General features: G+C 34.1%; 2 protein-coding genes across 8 annotated transcripts in view; one reads left to right on the forward strand and one right to left on the reverse strand.

Moving 5' to 3' along the window:
* ZFYVE9 (zinc finger FYVE-type containing 9) overlaps positions 1 to 17,435 on the forward strand; it is a 51,534-nt gene extending 34,099 nt beyond the window's left edge. For all 5 annotated transcript variants that reach the window (XM_087891071.1, XM_087891069.1, XM_087891070.1 and 2 more), the window contains 11 exons: positions 1,033 to 1,155; positions 1,890 to 2,045; positions 4,982 to 5,206; positions 6,552 to 6,634; positions 7,419 to 7,523; positions 9,008 to 9,158; positions 9,829 to 9,909; positions 11,271 to 11,433; positions 12,248 to 12,353; positions 13,522 to 13,698; positions 15,167 to 17,435. In XM_087891071.1, coding sequence (XP_087747197.1) covers positions 1,033 to 1,155; positions 1,890 to 2,045; positions 4,982 to 5,206; positions 6,552 to 6,634; positions 7,419 to 7,523; positions 9,008 to 9,158; positions 9,829 to 9,909; positions 11,271 to 11,433; positions 12,248 to 12,353; positions 13,522 to 13,698; positions 15,167 to 15,328 — 1,532 coding nt within the window. In that variant the 3' untranslated portion in view covers positions 15,329 to 17,435. The remainder of the gene's footprint in view (positions 1 to 1,032; positions 1,156 to 1,889; positions 2,046 to 4,981; positions 5,207 to 6,551; positions 6,635 to 7,418; positions 7,524 to 9,007; positions 9,159 to 9,828; positions 9,910 to 11,270; positions 11,434 to 12,247; positions 12,354 to 13,521; positions 13,699 to 15,166) is intronic.
* CC2D1B (coiled-coil and C2 domain containing 1B) overlaps positions 17,367 to 20,794 on the reverse strand; it is a 30,437-nt gene continuing 27,009 nt past the window's right edge. For all 3 annotated transcript variants that reach the window (XM_034415079.3, XM_034415080.3, XM_087891073.1), the window contains 4 exons: positions 20,128 to 20,227; positions 19,422 to 19,512; positions 18,748 to 18,878; positions 17,367 to 18,340 (listed from right to left, as the gene is read on the reverse strand). In XM_034415079.3, coding sequence (XP_034270970.1) covers positions 18,759 to 18,878; positions 19,422 to 19,512; positions 20,128 to 20,227 — 311 coding nt within the window. In that variant the 3' untranslated portion in view covers positions 17,367 to 18,340; positions 18,748 to 18,758. The remainder of the gene's footprint in view (positions 18,341 to 18,747; positions 18,879 to 19,421; positions 19,513 to 20,127; positions 20,228 to 20,794) is intronic.

The raw sequence follows: 20,794 nt of genomic DNA on the forward strand, positions 1-20,794 counted from the left end.
TCATCATAGTTTTTCAGATTCAGACATGTTAGAAATGTCATCTATTTATGTTTTCCATGTCAATGTTGTAGGAGAGTTTTAAATTAAAACTAAAAATGCATTAATTAAACAGTTTAAAGTATGCATACATATTTAAAATCATCATAGTTATACTTCATGACTCCCAGGTGGGAGAGTATTCTCATAGAGAAGGTTCCCTTCTGCAAAATCAGCAGCTGACTATGTATAGGTCGTGATAGAATCAGGAAGCCTTCCTGAGGAGACTTTCTAAAGAGATCTAAAGATAAAGAGAATTATTCCAGGTATAATCTAGCACTAAAGTTTTTCATAACTTGCAAAAGCTTAAATGTGATAGAACAGCTAATAGGTAGACTGCACATTTGTTTCAAGACTGTTACGTTCTGTATGTTCCAGTCTTAATCCGCCATTCAGCAAACAGCAAAAGTTGGAATTTAAAAAAGCAGAATAGGAAGAATATTGATGCCTTTGAACTTTGATATTGGCGACTCCTGAAAGCAGTGTGGACAACCAAGAAAACAAAGTGATGGATCATCAAACACATCAACCCATAATTCTCACTTGAGTCCCAAATGACCAGTCTCAAGTTATGCTACTTCTATCTAAATTCTATTCTAGTACAAGGATAGTCCAACACAAAGTTTATTGCAATAACATAAATATAATGTTAATTTGATGTTTTTATAAAAAAAGAAAGTGTTTATTGAAGAGACATACTCCAAATCTCCACTAGTGCACACCCAATAGGGTCATATAAACAACAGGAGAAAAAGAAAAGAGCTTACAGAAAGGCAGATTTCAATCAAGTGTTGGGAAGAAATTCCAAATGACCTTGTTCAGGAAAACCTGGATAGACATTTGGTACAGATGCTTTAATTTGAATTCCTCACCCAGAGGATGGAGTTGAATTTGATAGCCTGAATTTCTATTTCTAATACTATGGTTCTAACATCATAGATTTTCTTGTACATAAAACCTTGTATATTTTTGATATATAATCTTCCTTTGTTTTAGATTATACTGTAGAAGAAAAACCATCTCACATATCAGTGATGCAACAGCTGGAAGATGGTGGCCCTGATCCTCTTGTATTTGTTTTAAATGCAAATTTATTGTCTATGGTTAAAATTGTAAATTGTAAGTCCCAGTTATTTTGAGTAGATTCTGAATATCTTATCTATTAAGTACAATTATATTCTGTTACATTTCTGCTAGCAAACAGTTATTCATTAACAGTGGGCAGGGTCTTAGTAGGTACTGTTTGCTGAGTTCAGAAAACGTTTGTAGGATTCTTGGGGGAGGTGGAGGTTGGGGACACATTTAGAAATTTTAAGGGTCTGCTTATATTGGTAATATCGATTTCTTGACTCAGGAAAATGACAATAATGTAATAGAGAAGACTCCATTTAATGTTCTGAATAATAATGAAATTGTTAAAATTACATTTCTATCATCAAATGTGTAAATTGATTACATGTGATAAAATTTCATCTAATTTTTAACGGTTGCTGTAGAAGATATGACTTTGGGTTAGAATGCAATATTACAGTATGTAGCACTTTGCAAGTTTCCTTTTAAAAATACTTTAATTAGAAAAAAAAGAGATGAAAGAAGAGTTAAATATATATGTTATTCATTATTGTGCTGGTGGTTTTTATTCTGTATTTATATTATACATCGCTCAAAGTCTTAACTAGGACAATTCATAAACATTGTAAGTAAAAAATTTCCTACCATCCAGTGCAGTGTTCCTGATCCTCATAGATACCTCTTATGGATAATAGCTATAAAATATTTATTTTGATAAACAGCATCCTATAGTGTGTGAATTCACTTAATACTTTAAAATCTTTTTTTCTTTTTTTGTGCAGATGTGAACAGGAAATGCTGGTGCTTTACTACAAAGGGAATGCATGCAGTAGGCCAATCAGAAATAGTAATTCTTCTCCAATGTTTACCTGATGAAAAATGCTTACCCAAGGATATTTTTAACCACTTTGTGCAACTTTATCAAGATGCCTTGGCAGGTAAAACTCTGGCTATTTTAAAAACTATTATGATTGATGGCACCTTTTAAAATTGTTAAATAGCCTTTTTGAAGTTCTGAACCCATTTGGAATATTTGAGGAGATTGGGAGCATCCACCTTGAAATAATTGCAACATATAACTACTTAATAAGGTATTTGGTTAAATTGCTCAAATTTCTAAATAATAATAGCTCCCCTCTAAGATTGGTAACACAATCAAAGTGCTGGCTCATAGGAAGGAAAGAAGGAAGGAAGGAAGGAAGGAAGGAAGGAAGGAAGGAAGGAAGGAAGGAAGGAAGGAAGGAAAGACCTGTGGATTAGCATTTGCATCTTGTGTGCTTGCAGAAAACTCAAAAGTCATACATGGAAGTTGGTGTTTTTCTTGCTGAAAAAAGTAATTCCACCTGTGAAGGGAGGGAGCCTTACGAACAAATTTGGATGCAAAATTCATTGATCAACTAATTGATTCTGGGTTTGGCATATTCTGTCTTGAATATACTCAGCATTTCACAAGCTATAGTAAAGTGCTTCTCACTTGTGGTCTTGTGTAATTTATTGTCTTCCCAATTTGGTTTTGAATATTGACTTTTGAGCACACTGTTCTGTAATATTGTGAGAAACAGGATTTTGGGACAGAATAATTTGTAATAGCCAAATTTTACCTGGATAGGATTCAGAATTTTACATTTCTTTAGTTCACACAAGTAAATTAATTCATGAATTATGTGTTGGATTGCAAAAAGTATTGCTTTGTGAGTAGACGATGTTCATGATTCATAACCTCCTACATACATTCATTTAGTAGTGCACAAAGCATACTTAATATCTATTGTGATATTATAATATGTGTGAGAAAAGAAATCATTAGATCAACCCAAAGTTTAACACAATCAGCTTATTATCTGGCACAGATGCAATGAATCTAATTATTGCATCAGAATAGTTTTTCATATATAGAAAATTAGCTTGGAATAGAAGTATTAGCCATAATTATATATATTTTTCAATAGTTTAAAAGAAGGCAGGATTGGTAAAGGATTTTCATTATAACAAAGGGATTTTTTTTCCCAGCAGAAATTAGGATACTTTATGATCAAAGTATCCATTAGATACTTTGTGCTGTTAGACTATTATACCACATGTCTGTGCTACTTTATTCCTGTAAAGTTGTGATATTTTCTACAGCCATCCCTAGCATTACTCAACGTGAACAAAGGACCTCAAGTATCAAATGCTGTAAGGCAGGTTACTGATTCTTCCTCTTAACATCTTCCTGATGTTCCCACTGTAGAAGGACATACCCAATTATATCACATGGACTATTCTCAGCACCCTAAGCTAGCCCACAGACTCTTCTGTGGTGAGGGACTTGTCCAAATGTGAATATTGAGTTAAGGTTCCTTTGCCATATTGAAACAATTCCAGGTTCCTTATTGGAATTTCTTAAGTTTCAGTTTGAGACTCTAGTGTGGAAATAAGAAAAAAAGCATTAAACAAATGCTTTCTTAATAGAAATGATTTGCATTATTTGCTTTTCTGAGCATATATATCTTGAGACAAATATCTAAAACTGTCAGTGTAGCAACTCAAATATGGTATGCAGATACGTGAACGAATTGACAGTGGGATCTAAGCTTATCTCTTTCCGAAATGTCATTCCAAAAGGAATGCAAGCAGCGCCTTACTGGAATTAAAATGGGAAGTAAGAAATCATTTTACTTTTTTTTAATAGTCAGGATTCCAAAATGTTATCAATTAAAAAAAAAAACAGATTTTTAAAAAACTACCGTATGTGTGCAGTGATCAGATTGTTTGAACCTGATAAAATTTATGATTCATTACAGGATAGTGCCAGCTTGCATTCTGTTTAGATTGTCATTTGGCTACATTAAAGTTTAGTTTCTGCCTCGAAACCAGCAACTCTAGTTGTTTTTTGAGAGGAGGGGGCATTATTTAAGAGTGGAGATGAGGAAGTTCATCTTGCTTCTTGTCTATTACTGGACACTATAATGCAGGGATTTTATTCTGACAATGTTTTACAAGGCTTTGGAGTCATTGGCTATCGAGTGGGTAGAAATATAACATACTAGCGTTTCCTAAATAGTCTGGAGGAATCACTTTAGATTTGTGACCGGCATACATGTGGTATAACAAGCTTTCTTTATCAAATCGCAGTAAATAGTAACCAGAGTTTTATATCTTCTTTATATAAAGACGAATGTATACTTCTTGAAGAGTATTATGTAGACTCTTTATATCTACTGTAATGAGTTGCCTCTCATTGCTATTTTAAAACCAAGCTGGGTGACAGTGCCTAACCAGTCTCATTTGAAATCAAAACTATGTTGTACCTGGTAGGCTATCAGGGTTGTAGGCAAGTCTGGGAATCCCAAAAGAAGCCAGTAGCCTTTATTCTTTGTTTTAACATAAGGGATACATTACTTCAGTCAAAGTATACTTCACTATGTGGAAGTTCTTGTTTTCCAGCTTATTAAGTGTCGGGCTAGACTTGTATGTTAATGGATTATTAGAAATAATAATTAAGGGTGATAACTAAAGCAGGAGAGCTTGAGAAGTTTAATGAATTTATTCATAACCTAAGCATGCGTAATTCATATATTTTATTTTTATACTTTTCCTAAATACTAAGATGCTCGGATTCCAGTTTCAGCTGTCAGTCTTCTAGATACACGAATAACCTTTTTGGAGTAATATTGTTTTGGAATTCAAACGATATGTTAAGTGTTGCAATGTTAAGTGAATAATAGACTGATTTGCTTTTGCTTTAGTATGTTAATTAAAATGTAATATTAGTCTGTTTTAACATTAAATAATTCATTTTGTTTTTTGATTATTAGTAGAATAAGGATTATATGCAATTTTCTGTTTTGATGGTAGATGTACTGCTAAAGTAACCATACTTTTGGTTTTGTAGGAAATGTTGTGAGCAACTTAGGACACTCATTTTTCAGTCAGAATTTCCTTAGTAGCAAGGAGCATGGTGGTTTCCTATATGTTACACCTGCGTATCAGTCACTGCAGGACTTGGTGCTTCCCACCCCACCATATTTATTTGGGATTCTTATCCAGAAATGGGAGACTCCTTGGGCTAAAGTCTTTCCAATCCGACTCATGCTAAGACTCGGAGCTGAATACAGATGTAAGTCCTATTTTTCAAAAAATTAGAAATATTTCTTATACTACTTTGGAAAAACCTATGGAATGACACAGAGAAGAATTTGAGTCTCTTTTGGGTGGTAACACTTTTGTTTTTATAGTTTTTTATTTTGACTCTATTCTATGAAAGGAGTTTATTTTGTTCATATAAAGGGAACCAGGTGTGGTTCCAACATCAAATTAAGCTATAATACAATGTGCTTGCATAATATGTTCTGTGAACTAAGCCATGTGGTTTGTACAGTGTGGTTTTATGGCTTAGCTTGATGTGTGAATCCAGCAAATGATACCTTATTCAGCAAAACAGAGTAAGGCAAATTGTAAGTTAATCATTAGATCTTAACATACTATGTGAACATAGGTTTTGTTTTTTCTTCTTGACTTGAATCTAAGAACTTTAATTATTATTTCACTAAAAATCTTTTTAAGTTTGTAAATAAATAATATTGCATGTTTTTTCTTTGTGTCCTTATTACACATTTATTATTTATTTATTTATTATTTATTACACATAAGAATTACAACAAGGCAAATTCAGTTATAGAATCAACTATATTAGTAGCATATTTCTTAATGAATATAGGGAATATAGGCCTTTGCTCAGTGTTGTATGTGTACTTATTGAAGAGGCAAATGAAATTTAAGTCAACTAAATTATTAAATATCGATAGAAAGACTGGTACTTATTTGCAGTTGCTCTGTGTAAATAAATACATAGCAAGTTCTGCTGGAAAAAACTGATATTTTAACCCAATGTACCTTTGGTGTTTTAACTCGGCACAAGGCACATTTGTTTAATAAAAGTTCTTGATTAATGGGGCACTAAAATGATATAAAGATTCCAGTTGCCTATTTACATGTGATAATATAGGTAAAGGGGGACACTGTGGTTCTGGCTAAGATGCTGAGCTTGTCGATTGAAATGTCGGCAGTTTGAATCTGTAGTGCTGCATAATGGGGTGAGCTCTCATTACTTGTCCCAACTTCTGCCAATCTAGCAGTTCGAAATCACATAAAAAATGCAAGTAGAAAAATAGGGACCATCTTTGGTGGGAAGGTAACAGTGTTCCATGCGCCTTTGGTGTTTAATCATGCCAACTAACTCTGTAGTCATGGCAGCCACATGACTACGGAGACGTTTTCAGACAGCACTGGCTCTTCGGCTTTGAAACAGATGAGCACTGCCCCCTAGAGTCGGGAACGACTAGCACATATGTGTGAGGGGAACCTTTATCTTTACCTTTATCTACTTTTGTAGCAATATATACAAAACTGTTTAAGTAAACATTTCAGAAAATAAATCTGAATTTTTTGGGGTTTCTTTTTAGTGTATCCATGTCCACTTTTCAGTGTCAGATTTCGTAAGCCATTGTTTGGTGAGACTGGTCACACAATTATGAATCTTCTTGCGGTAAGTAATAATTACAAGGATTTGTTTTTCATTTGCTCTGTCATATTTAATAAAGAAACTGTGTATGTTTTGGTATTCTCATTTACATACACAATTACATACACGAAGTTCCAGAATTAGATTACGGGATTTTTCTTTTATTTGTGTATATATTACTAAATATGTGACCTTAAACATATCTTAAGATTTGAATTGTATTTTCATTTAGCTATAGATATACTGCTCATATTAGATACACTCATGTAGAGATGTAAATAAATGAAGAAATTTTTAATGGTATTTCTAAATTCAGAAGATATAGGTATGTTGCCTAAATAAAACTGTTGCTTTCTGGAACCAAAATAATATAATGTAAGTGCATTAATGCTAAACAAATAGTGTATTCTCAGTCTTCCGGAAGCAAGAATTTTGGAAGGAAGGTTGGGCGGGAGATAATAGCTAGTCATATGGGTACTATCTTCCTACTATCAACTAAGCAAGAGGCATCTTGTTTCACTCATCAGGTCAATATTTTAATTTAATTCTGTTGTACAGTTGTCATTTAAGAAAGTATCTCACTGGAAACTACTTGTTATCATTTATATATCTTTGATTTTTCATATTGCCTCTGAAATCAACTGTATGCTTTGTTATTCTTTACAGAATAATAAGATGGTAGTTATTACAGCAGAAATTAATGCAGCATGTTATTAAAATATTTCTGTATCAATTCAAAATATATGAAAACTTAAAGTTTAATTATGATCAGTAGCTATCATGATTTTGGTTATTCTTTGTGTGCCAGGACTTCAGGAATTACCAGTATACATTACCAGTTGTCCAAGGCTTAGTGGTTGATATGGAAGTCAGGAAAACAAGCATAAAAATTCCCAGTAACAGATATAATGAGGTATGTGGCATAGATAGAATACACTCAGTTTTGAAATCCACTACAAAGATAGTTTTATTAAATGAGATTCTTATTGATATTACTGTTGTCTAAGTGCTTGTTTTAAAAAATGACTTATTTTACTATGCTTTATAAGTAAATCCTTTTTTAATTAATTTACCTGATAAATATACTACCAAATAATTAATATTATTTGTGTTTTAAAGACGGTTGGAGAAAAATATCTAAAAATAATTTAGCATTACCTTTGACATAATTTTGCGAAGGGTTTCCAATGGTGCATTAAATTTGTGAACTGTTTACTGTTTATCTATAATCCCATATTACTGTATCCCTTAATGTAATCTGAATATTTAAGCTCTGTTTAATTGCCATGTCATGTCACACATTGAACCACCATTCACTATATTCGTGTGGGAGAAAGTACGTGAAGCTTAGAATTAGTGAATAGTGGCATCTTTTTTGCCACAACAATTTCAGCCAAATGTTTTCCATGCCTATTGATCAGTTTTACACATTAGCTCAGCTTGGAGGTAGTTAGACCTACAGTATTATTCTTTGCTGCTTCAAGTCATTGGTATTTGTGGGTTATATTGCATGAATTATTCACTTCAGTTCATGCTATAGTATTTCAAATTGGTTAAGGTCAATCATTCCAAAGTGTGAAATTTCTTGTGCCTGGACATTACATTTTAGTGTAAATTTACTCATGCATTTAAGATTGTAGCATTTCTGTATGACTCACATGTATTTAAACTTTATCTTATCAATGGATAAGATAAAGTCATATTCTGTAGAAATTGCAGATACAATCTAGACTCCATTGTTTCTCTTGATTACTAGCAATTTTATTTTCATCACCATGCATTATGGTTGGTATGATGTTCTATTGTTAGAAAGCAGTGTTTTGTTGCTTGAATATGGATCAAGAAAGGGCAAAGCCTCTGGCGGTGATACTACTGCCATTTCGACCTTGTGAGCACTGATGACACTTTTTTGAAGTTTGCAGAAATCTCTTTTAATCAATGATTCACTTCCACAAACCTATTTCATGAAGAGTAAACTCTAATTGTGAGACCTCTCATTCGGTGTCTCGCATCGGATAGCCATCTGATTGGAACATTTAACCAATTCATCCTTTGTAAGAGAGCTGATTATCTTCTATTCATATACTTTATCCAACGAAGAAAATGAATGTGGCTCAGGTTATTCATCAAAGGGGAAGATGTGGGTCAGGGATTTGGATGTTGTTTGTTTAACCAGCATCCAGTAGTATTTAGATGAAGCGCTGATCACATTATAGAACTTTGTAGATCAAGATTATGAAAAATTCTAAAGGATTTATAATAATTCAATACTGTATATGTTGTCCTCAAGGAATAATCCTGGGGAGATATTGTCCAAAGTATTAAAATGTTTGTCTTGAAGTCACAGCCCATATTACACATTAATGGCAGATGCTCTATTTTGGGCGTTTGTTGCAGATGATGAAAGCCATGAACAAATCCAATGAGCATGTTTTAGCAGGTGGTGCATGCTTCAATGAGAGAGCAGACTCCCATCTGGTTTGTGTGCAGAATGATGATGGCAACTATCAGACTCAGGCCATCAGTATTCATAATCAACCAAGGAAGGGTGAGAGTTGTTGACAATGTTTTCTATATAAATGCTGATTTCTTGAATTATTTTCTTTAGTTTTAAAAGCTGCTATTGATCTTTATTTTCGTAAGTATATGAAATACAAAGGCAAAATTTGCAGGTTCTTAAATCAGTCATCAGACTTCAATTATTTCTTGATGTTGGAATTTTGGCATTGGACTTTACGTTTGTTGAATTTTGGTACTACACTAATTCTGTTTGTTTCCTGTTGTCTTAAAATTAAAGCATCATTAAGGACCATTTGTTAAACTTGCCAGAATAAGACTTGTGCTATCTTTCTCTAATAGAATTTATAAGTTTGTGTATTATTTTTTTGTAGTCTTTCTCTGAGCAAATTTTTGCATGTGGGTTCATGACCCAAACTAGTAAGTTCTTCAACACTACAAAAACCTTTCGGTATGGAGTGGAGAACACAATAATAAATGTAGATCTTGCAAAACAGAATGTAAAATGAATTAATTGTGATCAAGTATCCTTTAACTCTCAAATTTCCCATAACATTTCCGTTTGCCTAAAATATGTAGTTTATATTTTTGTTTAAACATAGTAGTTGCATAATTTATTTTTTGTTTGGATTGTTCATTGTTTTGGTATTAAATTAAATGGACGTTTTATATTTACATTTTACTCTGTCTCATTGTTGCAGTGACTGGAGCCAGCTTCTTTGTATTTAGTGGAGCTTTAAAATCATCTTCAGGCTATCTTGCAAAGTCCAGTATTGTAGAAGGTAAGATTTCTGTCCTTTATTTGTTTATTTATAAAAGTATAAGTAAACTACTTTGCAAAACAGGTTTCATAAAAAAGCAAGCCAATACCTACCTTTAAAGCGCTCCATGGCTTAGGACCTGGTTATCTACGGGACCGCCTGCTACCACCAATAGCCTCCCACCGGCCAGTAGGCTCCCATAGAGAGGGGCTCCTCGGCCAAACAATGTCGGCTGGCGGCCCCCAGGGGGGAGCCTTCTCTGTGGGGGCACCTACGATCTGGAACAAGCTCCCCACGGAGATACGGAGGATCCCGGATCTTCGCACCTTCCGTCGCGCGCTTAAAACGTTTTTATTTCATCAAGCTGGCCTGGCCTAAATCATCTCCTCTTTTAAATTTAAATTTTAAACATAAATTTTTAATCTGTTTAATTATGGGGTATTTTAAAATTCAGCCTAAATTATTTAATTTGTTTTAATTTATTTTAGATTTTGTATTTCCTGTGTTTTATTTTCTGGCTGTTCACTGCCCTGAGTCCTTCGGGAGAAGGGCGGTATAGAAATTTAATAAAAAATAAAAAAATAAAAAATAACAATTAACAATTGCACAATGATAAAGGTTTACAGATTACACACTATTTTTTTTAACCACCCCTGTAGAATGATGTTTTTCTAGAGTCTAATCCAGTTCAGCTTTCAAATTCTTGTCAAAGTGTATAGTACTATATTAGAGGCATGGATACTATTTCAGGTTCACAAAAATAGATGTAAATGGTCACTAATGACTCTATAAAAGATATTTTAATATAAAAGATATATTAAGAAATTATTTGTCTAAAATCAAAGTCTTACTCTATAAAAAAGACTGATTTTAGACAAACAATTGCTTAATGAAGGATTAAATATATTTTAAAATTCTGCATTATTCTTACTTTACCAAATCTGCCATTTCTTTAAAGATGAATATAAAGCTTAAGAGTAGATTCAGGTAATAATAGAAATTAATATAGCCTATTTATTGTTCTTAATTTTTAATGTTCTTTAATGTTTTTTACGCAAATTCAACACGTGAGGTCCCACTTTCTAGCCTGATACCTTAACCACCATGCCAAACTGGTTCTCCATCTGTATAATACCGTTTCCCCCAAAATAAGACATTCCCTGATAATAAACCCAATCGGGCTTTTGAGCACATGGCAATAAGGCCAAGCGCTTATTTCAGGGTTCAAAAAAATATAAGACAGGGTCTTATTTTAGGGGAAACACGGTACTACATGACATTTGTGAAAGTCAGGATATTAGGCTCTCCTTTTTCATACTTTACATGCCATTCCAACAATATATTGGTGGAATTTTGTTAAGTGCTTATCTTTTCATATGTAGATGGTGTGATGGTACAGATAACAGCTGAAAATATGGACTCCCTGAGGCAAGCTCTGAGGGAGATGAAAGACTTTACAATTTCTTGTGGAAAAATGGATGCTGAAGAACCTCAAGAACATGTGCATATTCAGTGGGTGGATGATGATAAAAACTTCAACAAAGGGTACCTTAACAACTTTTTGTTTTATTTGGTTTTATTGAATTGCTTCACATATAATGCTGAGTTATAATTATCATGTGAACCAACAGGAATCTGCCTGTACATAATGCTACTTCCTGCATAGCCAAAAGGAGAAATAAATTGGATAGTAGGAATGTCTGAATAGTGTGTACTAACCTGTTTTTGTTTTGTTTTTTTACCCAGCCAGAGGAGTTGTGTTTCCTGATAGGGCATGCTCGTTGGAATATTTAGATTAACTTAGATAATGTTTCTTATATGACATTTCATATACTGTCCATGTTTAAAGCCTACATTCAAAGCCAGTAGCTTCATTTACTAATCTATAGTACATATATTTTGTGTGTATATGTGTGTGTTGGGGGAGGGAGGGTTTAAACTAGAATAGCCAAGACGTTGTTAAAGATTCTCTCAGAGAATTTCTCATATACAGCAGAGATACAACCATGCTTTTAACAGTTGTGTGGATGGTTTTTGGCGCTTCTATAATATATGTTTAAGCACTTTAAGACCACATTTGCATGACCAGAAATGGGTGCTTGGATGAAAGTTGTTTCACGTAAAAACTGTCTGGTGATACTTCAGATAAGCTATTATAAATATGTAGCATGTTTTAACTGCTATTTCATTACGCTTCATTATTCTTTTATATTAATTTATCTTGATAGAGATCTAGTGTTTTACATTGTTTTTTAAATTGGACCAGCATTGATAATTACTTAAGCATATGAAGACAGGACTTAAAGCAATGTATTAAGTCCTACTGCTAATAGAGCTGTCTCTTCCTTCCACATTCTAGTGTTGTAAGTCCTATTGATGGGAAATCTATGGAGTCTATAATAAGTGTGAAGATATTCCATGGATCAGAATATAAAGCAAATGGGAAGGTCATTAGGTGGACAGAGGTGAGGAAATCACATTGCTTTGTATGTAACAGCTAGAATCTTTACTATTATGTGATCATAACTCATATATATGAGAGCCAGTGCAGTGTTGTAGTTAATATGTTGGACTTGACCTGGAAGATGCGCATTCAAGTCCTTACGTGATAGCAGTAGCAATAGCTCTTAGATTTATATACCGCTTTACAGTCCTCTCTAAGTGGTTTACAGAGCCAGCATATTGCCCCCAGCAATCTGGGTCCTCATTTTATCGACCTTGGAAGGATGGAAGGCTGAGTCACCCTTGAGCCAGTCAAACTCCTGGAGTGAGCAATGATTGTAGTCTACAGAATTGCATTCTAACCACTGCACCACCACAGCTCATTGGTTGATTGTGAGGTAGACTTTTATCAGCTTAATCTGCTTCATATAATTATCAGGGTATATCGCCATGTATGCTGCCTTAAGCTTTGAAGAGAAAAAGATAGTACATAATTGCAACAATAAATTAATACATTTTACAAAGATACTTATATGGAAAAATCCCTTCCTTTGATATCAGAAATAGAGATTTTGCATCATAATCCACCAATTATTCTACAGTTGAATGTGAACAAATTCCTTCTTAATATTTATTTATGAGAAATGATTTGTGTGTGGTTTGGAATGGCTGCAAGCACACTTGTGTATCATAACTACAGCTATAAAATTTTATTAAGGTCACTTTTAAAGACAGGTTTATCTTCTAATTTCTTTTCTTCCATAATACTAATGGTATGAACAGATGCCTTGAACAGAAATGTAATTATTTTTAAAGGCAAGCTTTCATTTATCATTGTGAAAGCTATCTTGATGTGCCACAATGTCTATAAAAAATAAGTAAAATGATTTTATTCTAACATTAAGACATTTGAGTCATCTTATTTCACTACATGATGCCTCATATTTACTCTGTCCTCTTTATTTCATTTCTTAGACTGCACTTGCCATTAACTGAATTATTTTTAAAAAATTGTCAATGTTTTTCAGTTGCCAAATTGCTGTTGTTTATTTAGCATATGGCATCAACAGAGGTCATGCAATCACTGATATACAGCGATATACTCCGATATACAACTAGTGTTGTAATGCTGCATTATAAAAAATTGTATTTATTGGGGCTGACATATGGAACACTTCTTTTTTTGCTAAGGTTTTCTTTTTGGAAAATGATGACCAACATAATGGTCTGAGTGACCCAGCAGATCACAGCAGACTGACTGAGAATGTGGCTAAGGCTTTCTGCCTGGCCTTATGCCCACACCTGAAGCTGCTGAAAGAAGATGGAATGACCAAGCTGGGTCTACGAGTTACACTCGATACTGATCAAGTAAGTAACAATTCTGGAGGAAATTCTTTTTGCCGATTTGGTATGAGCACATGAATAAAAGAATTTTTGTTATTTGTTTAATGAATAGGATCCGCTGGAGGTTCCTTGCTAGAGGAGAGGGATGAGGCAGACTGTAAGATCAGGACCAAAAGATAATTGATCTAGTATCAGTAATAAAATTGTACATATTTTAAGAATGCTTCAGAAGAGTTTTGGACCTTGGACAAATGCCAAAATTCTCTGATGTTTATTAAAGTAGCTTGAATTTTTTAGGCTTCTGCCTGCTTTTGGTTTATGGCCCACATTAACTTTAATGAGTGGATTCTTTAAAACAGTGGCACCATTTTTCAGACTTTCACAGAAATATGATAAAAGTATGATTCCTATAATGAATAACAGAAATATTAATATGCTTGACGCCATAATGAGTAATGCATACAGTGCAGTGTCAATTCCAACTCCCTTTGAAGCTGACCAGTGCCTTTAATTAGAGTATATATCCATATTAGTAACTCCACCTCTAATTATGTTGTATTCATGATATGCATAATTTTGAGGCCTCTTTCTGAAATAATTTTTGTCTATAATACTTACAGGTAGTTTTTGACATGATTGTTTGTTTAGAGAATATTCAAAGTTTCAATAGTGATGGAAAAAGTGACTTAAAATTGGTTCTCACACTTATGATTGTCACAGTGTCCCTGCAGTCATGTGATTGTATTAGGACATTTGGCAACCTGCACGATTTTGTGACAATTGCAGTGTCCTAGGGTCATGTGATTGGCATTTGTGACCTTTGCAGCCAGCTTTTGGCAAAATCAATGAAGGACGCTGGATTCACTTAATGACTGTGTGATTCATTTAATGACCTCAATGATTGACTTAACCACTATGACAAAAGGGATAGCTAAATTAGTCATATTTTTACTATCTTTTTTGCAATGATCGCGCTTGTTAAATGACTCGCATAATTGCACCGCTCAATGACAGAAATTCCGGTCCCAATGTGGTCATAAGTCAAGGATGCCTACAGGAAACTATGTCATCAGCTTTTCTACACTCTTTATTCCCTCTTTATTTGATGTATATCTCTTTTGGTAGTGCTATCACTTTAGAGCCCACATTTTCAATATTGATATGCTTTAGTTTCATTTGCCTACAATATTATATTTCTGGAAACTCAGCTAAAGTTTATTTTTGATACAGTATTATAATTTGAACATCTCTTCTAAAGGCTCACTATTCCTGACCAAATTCTGATGCTTCAGACAATAAGTAAAATCATCCCCCCCCCCAATAAATATCTATGCAACTATTTTATTTTTATTTTGCTTTCACTTGTTTCTTAACCTATAAACTACCCAAAGCCTGTAGGATTGGGTTGATCTCTAAATATTGTGAAATAAATAATGTTTCTTGATGCTCTTGTCCTACCCGCTCAAAAGCATGTTATTTTCTTTCTTTTTAGGTTGGCTACCAGGCTGGGAGCAATGGCCAGCCACTGCCTGTTCAGTACATGAATGATCTGGACAGTGCCTTAGTTCCAGTGATTCATGGAGGGGCATGCCAGCTGAGCGAGGGCCCAGTTATAATGGAGCTTATTTTTTATATTCTGGAAAACATCTCATAAAAGGACTTCATTTTCTTTCAGACCTGTTCCAGCAGCAGTTGTATCTGAATCATTTGCACTTTAAAACTGGAAAATTAAGCTTTTAGTTAACACTATTGTGAGGGGTTGGGTGGGGTGGGTGGGTGAGAACAGTTGTTCCATAATTCTGAATTGTCTATGCATTTGTCAACAAACAGGATCAGGGCAGCTTCTATGTTACAAAAAATGGCTATGCTATCTTTGCAGCTAACACACATCTGTTATGAATAGAAATAGAAACCAGTAATGGTCATGTTTTAAGGCAATTGCAGTCATGTATTTTGATGCTCAAAAGAATGCAGAGACCACTTGGGGAATAAGGAAAAGACATGTGTCAACATGTAATTTTTGTAGATAAACTTATTATGGAGAAACAATCAAGACCTCCATTCTGACCTCATTCTACTGCTGTTTATGGTTAATTTCTCTAGACATTTAAAATATATTGTTTACATTATTGTGACCACTTTATTGGTCAGCGTACCTCCAGGACATGCTGGGCTATTCTTCAGAGAGGTTCAGAAAGAAAGACACAGATCAGGAAGATACCTTTTACATCTGCCCAAAGCAGAAATCTTTCCAAAAATTGTATGTAAATTAAGCTTGCATTTTATGTGCTTTACCTTTTTCTTTTTTTTGTCTCATTTAAGAATGAAATTGGCAAATCTGCCGTAAGAGTTTTCTTTTCTTTTCTGCACTTTAGTAAGTCTTATGCCTTTGGCAGGTTTCTTCAATCTTAAATGAGCAACTACATGAAATTGCTGTTCTTTTCAGCTGATCTTCTTTTAAAGGAACACACTTTTTAATTTTGTTTGATAGGTGTGTATTCTATTTAAACAGTCCATAGCATTAACCTTGCACTTTATAGTAGCACCACTATATAAAGCTATCCTCTGAGAATTCTAGCAAGTTTGCCTACTGTTCCATGATTTGCTTTAGCTGCAAGTTAGAAAGCTTGCACCTTGCCTCACTGGAACTGAACTCTGAGCAGACAAGCAGGTTGAATCTTCTTGCGAAAACATATCAAGCTGGCAGTGACAGTCAGCAAGAGAATGTGAGCATTTTCCTGTTAACACTACATTTCCTGAGAAAACAGTAACAAGCAGAAAGTTGTCAAAAGATTGAGAAAATAAATTCAGATATCATTTGGACAGTGCTATCCAAATGAGTAGTTATCATCCATGTGCAAGGAGATAAAAGACTGACCTTTTACTAAATGAAGATTAGACAATGGACTAGCAAATTTATATTGCAATTCAAGTATGGAAAACAGTGGCAGCTATAACTAATTTTTCTCTGTAGATAGCCATATACATGAACATGTGTAGATTTCATTTTAGAATGAATTGCCTCTGCATCCTTAAATTTGTAAAAAAAAATAACACAGCTGATGCTAAACTGCAACTAGCAGAAAAGATGACAAGGGAATTAGATCAAAGCCTCGAACTGAAGGACAGAAAATGAATCTTCTAACAATTAAAGGTTAGCCCCATAAATAGGTCATGTAATGCTACACCTATATATGTTGTTCAATGTATAGCCACGCAAGAGGGTATTGGACAGACATTAATGAGCACCTGTGAAATCATGTGCAAAACAAGGGTCTTGCAAAGCAATTTTAAGTTTCTTGTTCTTTCTTTTCCTTGCACATAAACTCAAGTTCCTTATAAGCTTTCCTCTGCAATAGCATTGTTTTACAGGCTGAATTGCCAAAGTTAATACAATTGCTCTTTACAACTGCTGTAGATTCTTACTTTATTAGCTGCATCCCAGTTTCACCATAGAAGCAAGCTTTTCAGTAACTTAGCTTTGCATTAAAGTTATTGACAAATGGAGAAAGGTTGAACTTTTCATCCCTCTGCAGAAAATCATTTGTTTGGGCTATGTTTGTGCAAAATTCTATTGACTGGTTTGCTTCAACCACAGCCTTTAAATGACTTTAAGATTATCATATTGTTAAGAACCGAGTACTTGTTTAAAGAAAAAAAATGTACTTTTAAAATTCAGTTAACACTGCAAAGACTGCATATTATATTTTTATTTTCAACATGTAGTTTTGTATATTAAATTTATTAAAATTACAACAGAATGCTGCATTGTCTCCACTGATTTAAGACAGAAATGAATGCTGGCTGCATGGCAGACTTAAGTGTATGTATGAAATCACACACATATTGTGGAAATCCTCTGCAACTCCCTTGCTGGAAGCCATGAAACTGGAGAAAAAGAAAGATAATTTGGATCCCTAGTTGCTTGTTCTATTTAGGGGGCAGGCAACAATTGTCTTGCACTTTCAGTCCAATTGTTCTGTATCTACTGTATTTGCTGAAGCAAGATCAAAATCTTGATATTAAACAGTAAACAGTTTTACTCCCGCCTCGGTTGACAGAAGAGCAAAAGGAATACAAATGAGAATTTAAAAAGGAACTATTAACTATCTCACATTTGATACAGGCTCCCCTTTGAAAAGTTTTGTGCTCTAGTCACACTTGAGCAACATGGATGCATATATGAAGAGATGTACAGTAACTTAATATCTTCATTGCAGGCAATTTAAAGAGATACAATCACAGCTGCTTAACCTACACTTCAGTAAACAAGACTATCCATTTATTCCATGGGTCGGAAACACATCTTAATTGCAGGTTATATAACACTGGAGCTGCATCGTATCTTAATTATACTGCTATTTATTAAACTTTTTTCTCCACACTTACCAACATGTCCTTTGTTTGCTCAAGTCAGCAGTCACATTAACAAGTACCATTTATGTATTACCAACAATTTTAGCCTCAAGAAAGGTTAAAATAGGTCAGTCTCTTTGTGTATCAGTACCTTCATTCCTAGTAGTAGACTTACAAAGCTTACCAACTCATACTATATGATAGTTATGAAAATAAAGATGTTATGTTTAGTAGTGCATTCACTGAACATCTTTGGTGCTTGCAGAAACTCCATGTAAAGTCCATTCTGCAGCTTTTAGCATTCCTGGATCTGTGGGTGCAGGGAAGAAAAAGTCAGCATAGTTTTATAAATAAGAGAATAATAAAGAAATATCCTATGACTGTAAATAAAAATAGCTGACTTTCCACCATACAATTCAAAAGCAATTCCATAAAAATTATTTGTAGTGGGAAATTTTAATTACTTCCTTACATGTATCTCTAACAATATATCTGACTGCATTATCACTGCTTGATGTTGGATAGCAGTGATCCACTTGAATAATTTACTTGGGTGTTTTTTAGAGTTTAGTAGTAGAGAAATGATAAAAACATACAAGCTAAAAGTATTTTTAAATAAAAAAAGTGAAGTTACAGATCTGCATATGAAAAACACTTATTCCAAGTAAAAGACTGGACCCACCTATAGGGTTACAGAGAAAAGATAAACACTTCTACCTTGAGCAGAATTAGTGTTCAAGGACTAGCCAGTTTTCTGTAATTGTCTGAAGATCTTGCCCAGTAAGTGGCTCCCTAAGTCTTACTTTTACTTCTAGTTTGCCTCCAGTAGGCTTCCTACTGTCCAAAACCTTAAGACAGAAAAGACATAATTGAAACAAAACAACAAAATTCCAAGATAATTGAAATGGCTTTGAACACACTAAAGCATTTTACAGATTAATGAACAACTATATCAGAAATCTTTTTTGGAAACAAAATATCTACTAATGTATCACATTAAGATGTCCAATTCTATATATAGTATGGATTGTGATTTGATTTTCTAGTCAACTTCTGCATTTAGTTTGCACAGAAATATGCAGATGATGTGATTAAGGAAAGTGAACTATGTTGGCTAGCACATAATTCTTTCATTCTTGTACCAAGCCACTCAACACAAACATTATTTGAAAATTACAATAGATTTTCTTGTCCACATAAAGACATGGATAAATTCTCCAATTATTTTGGAATCAGCATATAGGCAAAGACAATGTAAGGGAATGAGGAAAAACGTTATCAATGAACTGCCAAGGATAAAAATCCCATTTTATAGAATATCTTCAGAATACAAAATGATACAAAGAAAATACATTTTAATATAGTTCTGTTCAAAAAGCTTGGCACTGTACCTCAACGATCTCTCTAATTTCACATTCAGATTCCAATTTGTCAAGTTTCAAATGTGCTGCTCCCACTTGCTTGTCACTCCTGAAAAAGGACCTGGGGAAAGGAAATAATCAAAACCAGAATTAAGCTCCTATAACAACTGGGGTGGGAAGCAGCAACAACATTCTATACTCATTCAGGACATGAAATGACAATCTTTGGTTCATTAATTTCTTTGGACTCAAATATGGCTATAAAATACAGGGAACTAGAAGAAAGCTGACCAACTGCATGTTTTATGCTAATAATGGTCACAGTTTACTGCCAAATGGGTTAGGAGAAATAGACATGAGCGGTCCTTTCCCTTTCCTTCCTCCTCCCCCCCCTCTCATTCACATTCTCTTTCTCTCTTTCACACATACACAGAGCTAGGGGCTGGGACTTGGTGGAAACATTTTACAACTTGGCTTGTTGGGATGGATTCCTTTCAGAACAATGTCAAGCACCTTAGTTCTTTTTATGTTATTAACTGTATATTCCACCCATCTAACTGTCCACTCTTGATTGACTATACCATAAAGATTATCCTCTGCCTGTTTTCCTTGACGCACAGCCGAACTTCCAAAAGTCAATAGTCACAGAATGTGTCCCCCTTTTTTTCAAACATAACATTTTGGTTCTGTTTCATACAACTAACTGATTTGCCCTCCCCTGGACATGAACACTTACCCTTTGTGAAAAATCTCAAATTTGATTCCTTTGGTTTGAATTGCTCTTCGAAAACCTCTGTGATTGCGATTAATGGTCAACTTGAAGAGCTGATTATATTCTACAAGTTTAAAGAAAGTTGCAGAAAATAAAATACCTGGAACAGTTAAAAGGTTCTGGAGTCATTCAGATCTCCAGCAGAACATGTAGCCAGTGGTCCAAAAGAAACAGATATTTTGCCACTTTGCACGGCATGACTATGAGTTTAGTTCAGTTCTGCAACTTAAACAACATCATATTTCCACAGGCAGTTCCCAGGTTAAACAAGGAATCCATTTCAGGAATCCTTGCAAAAGCTGGTATTTTCACGTTTATATTTTCATGTATGACCCAATGAAAGTGCCATGTTGCCTATGCAGAAAAATGATTGCTTAAGGAATCAAAGTTATCACGATTTGTATAACCTGGGATCCCCTGAGCTTCTGGACTGTACCTTAATTTTACCTTATTTTTTAGCTTAATGTTATTCCATAAACATCTAAACATCTGAAATACAAGCGGAGTGACATCACTTTGATCTTTATAAATCTAAGCAATTTTTTAAAAGACATGCTATAGGATTTATTTATTATTAGACTTCTATGCCACCCATCTTATTAAGGCGATTCTAGGCTATAAGATTTATGCT

The sequence above is a fragment of the Pantherophis guttatus genome, chromosome 3 (genome assembly GCF_059756535.1).
Source record: "Pantherophis guttatus breed Tessera chromosome 3, ASM5975653v1, whole genome shotgun sequence".
Taxonomy (NCBI): Eukaryota; Metazoa; Chordata; class Lepidosauria; order Squamata; family Colubridae; genus Pantherophis; species Pantherophis guttatus.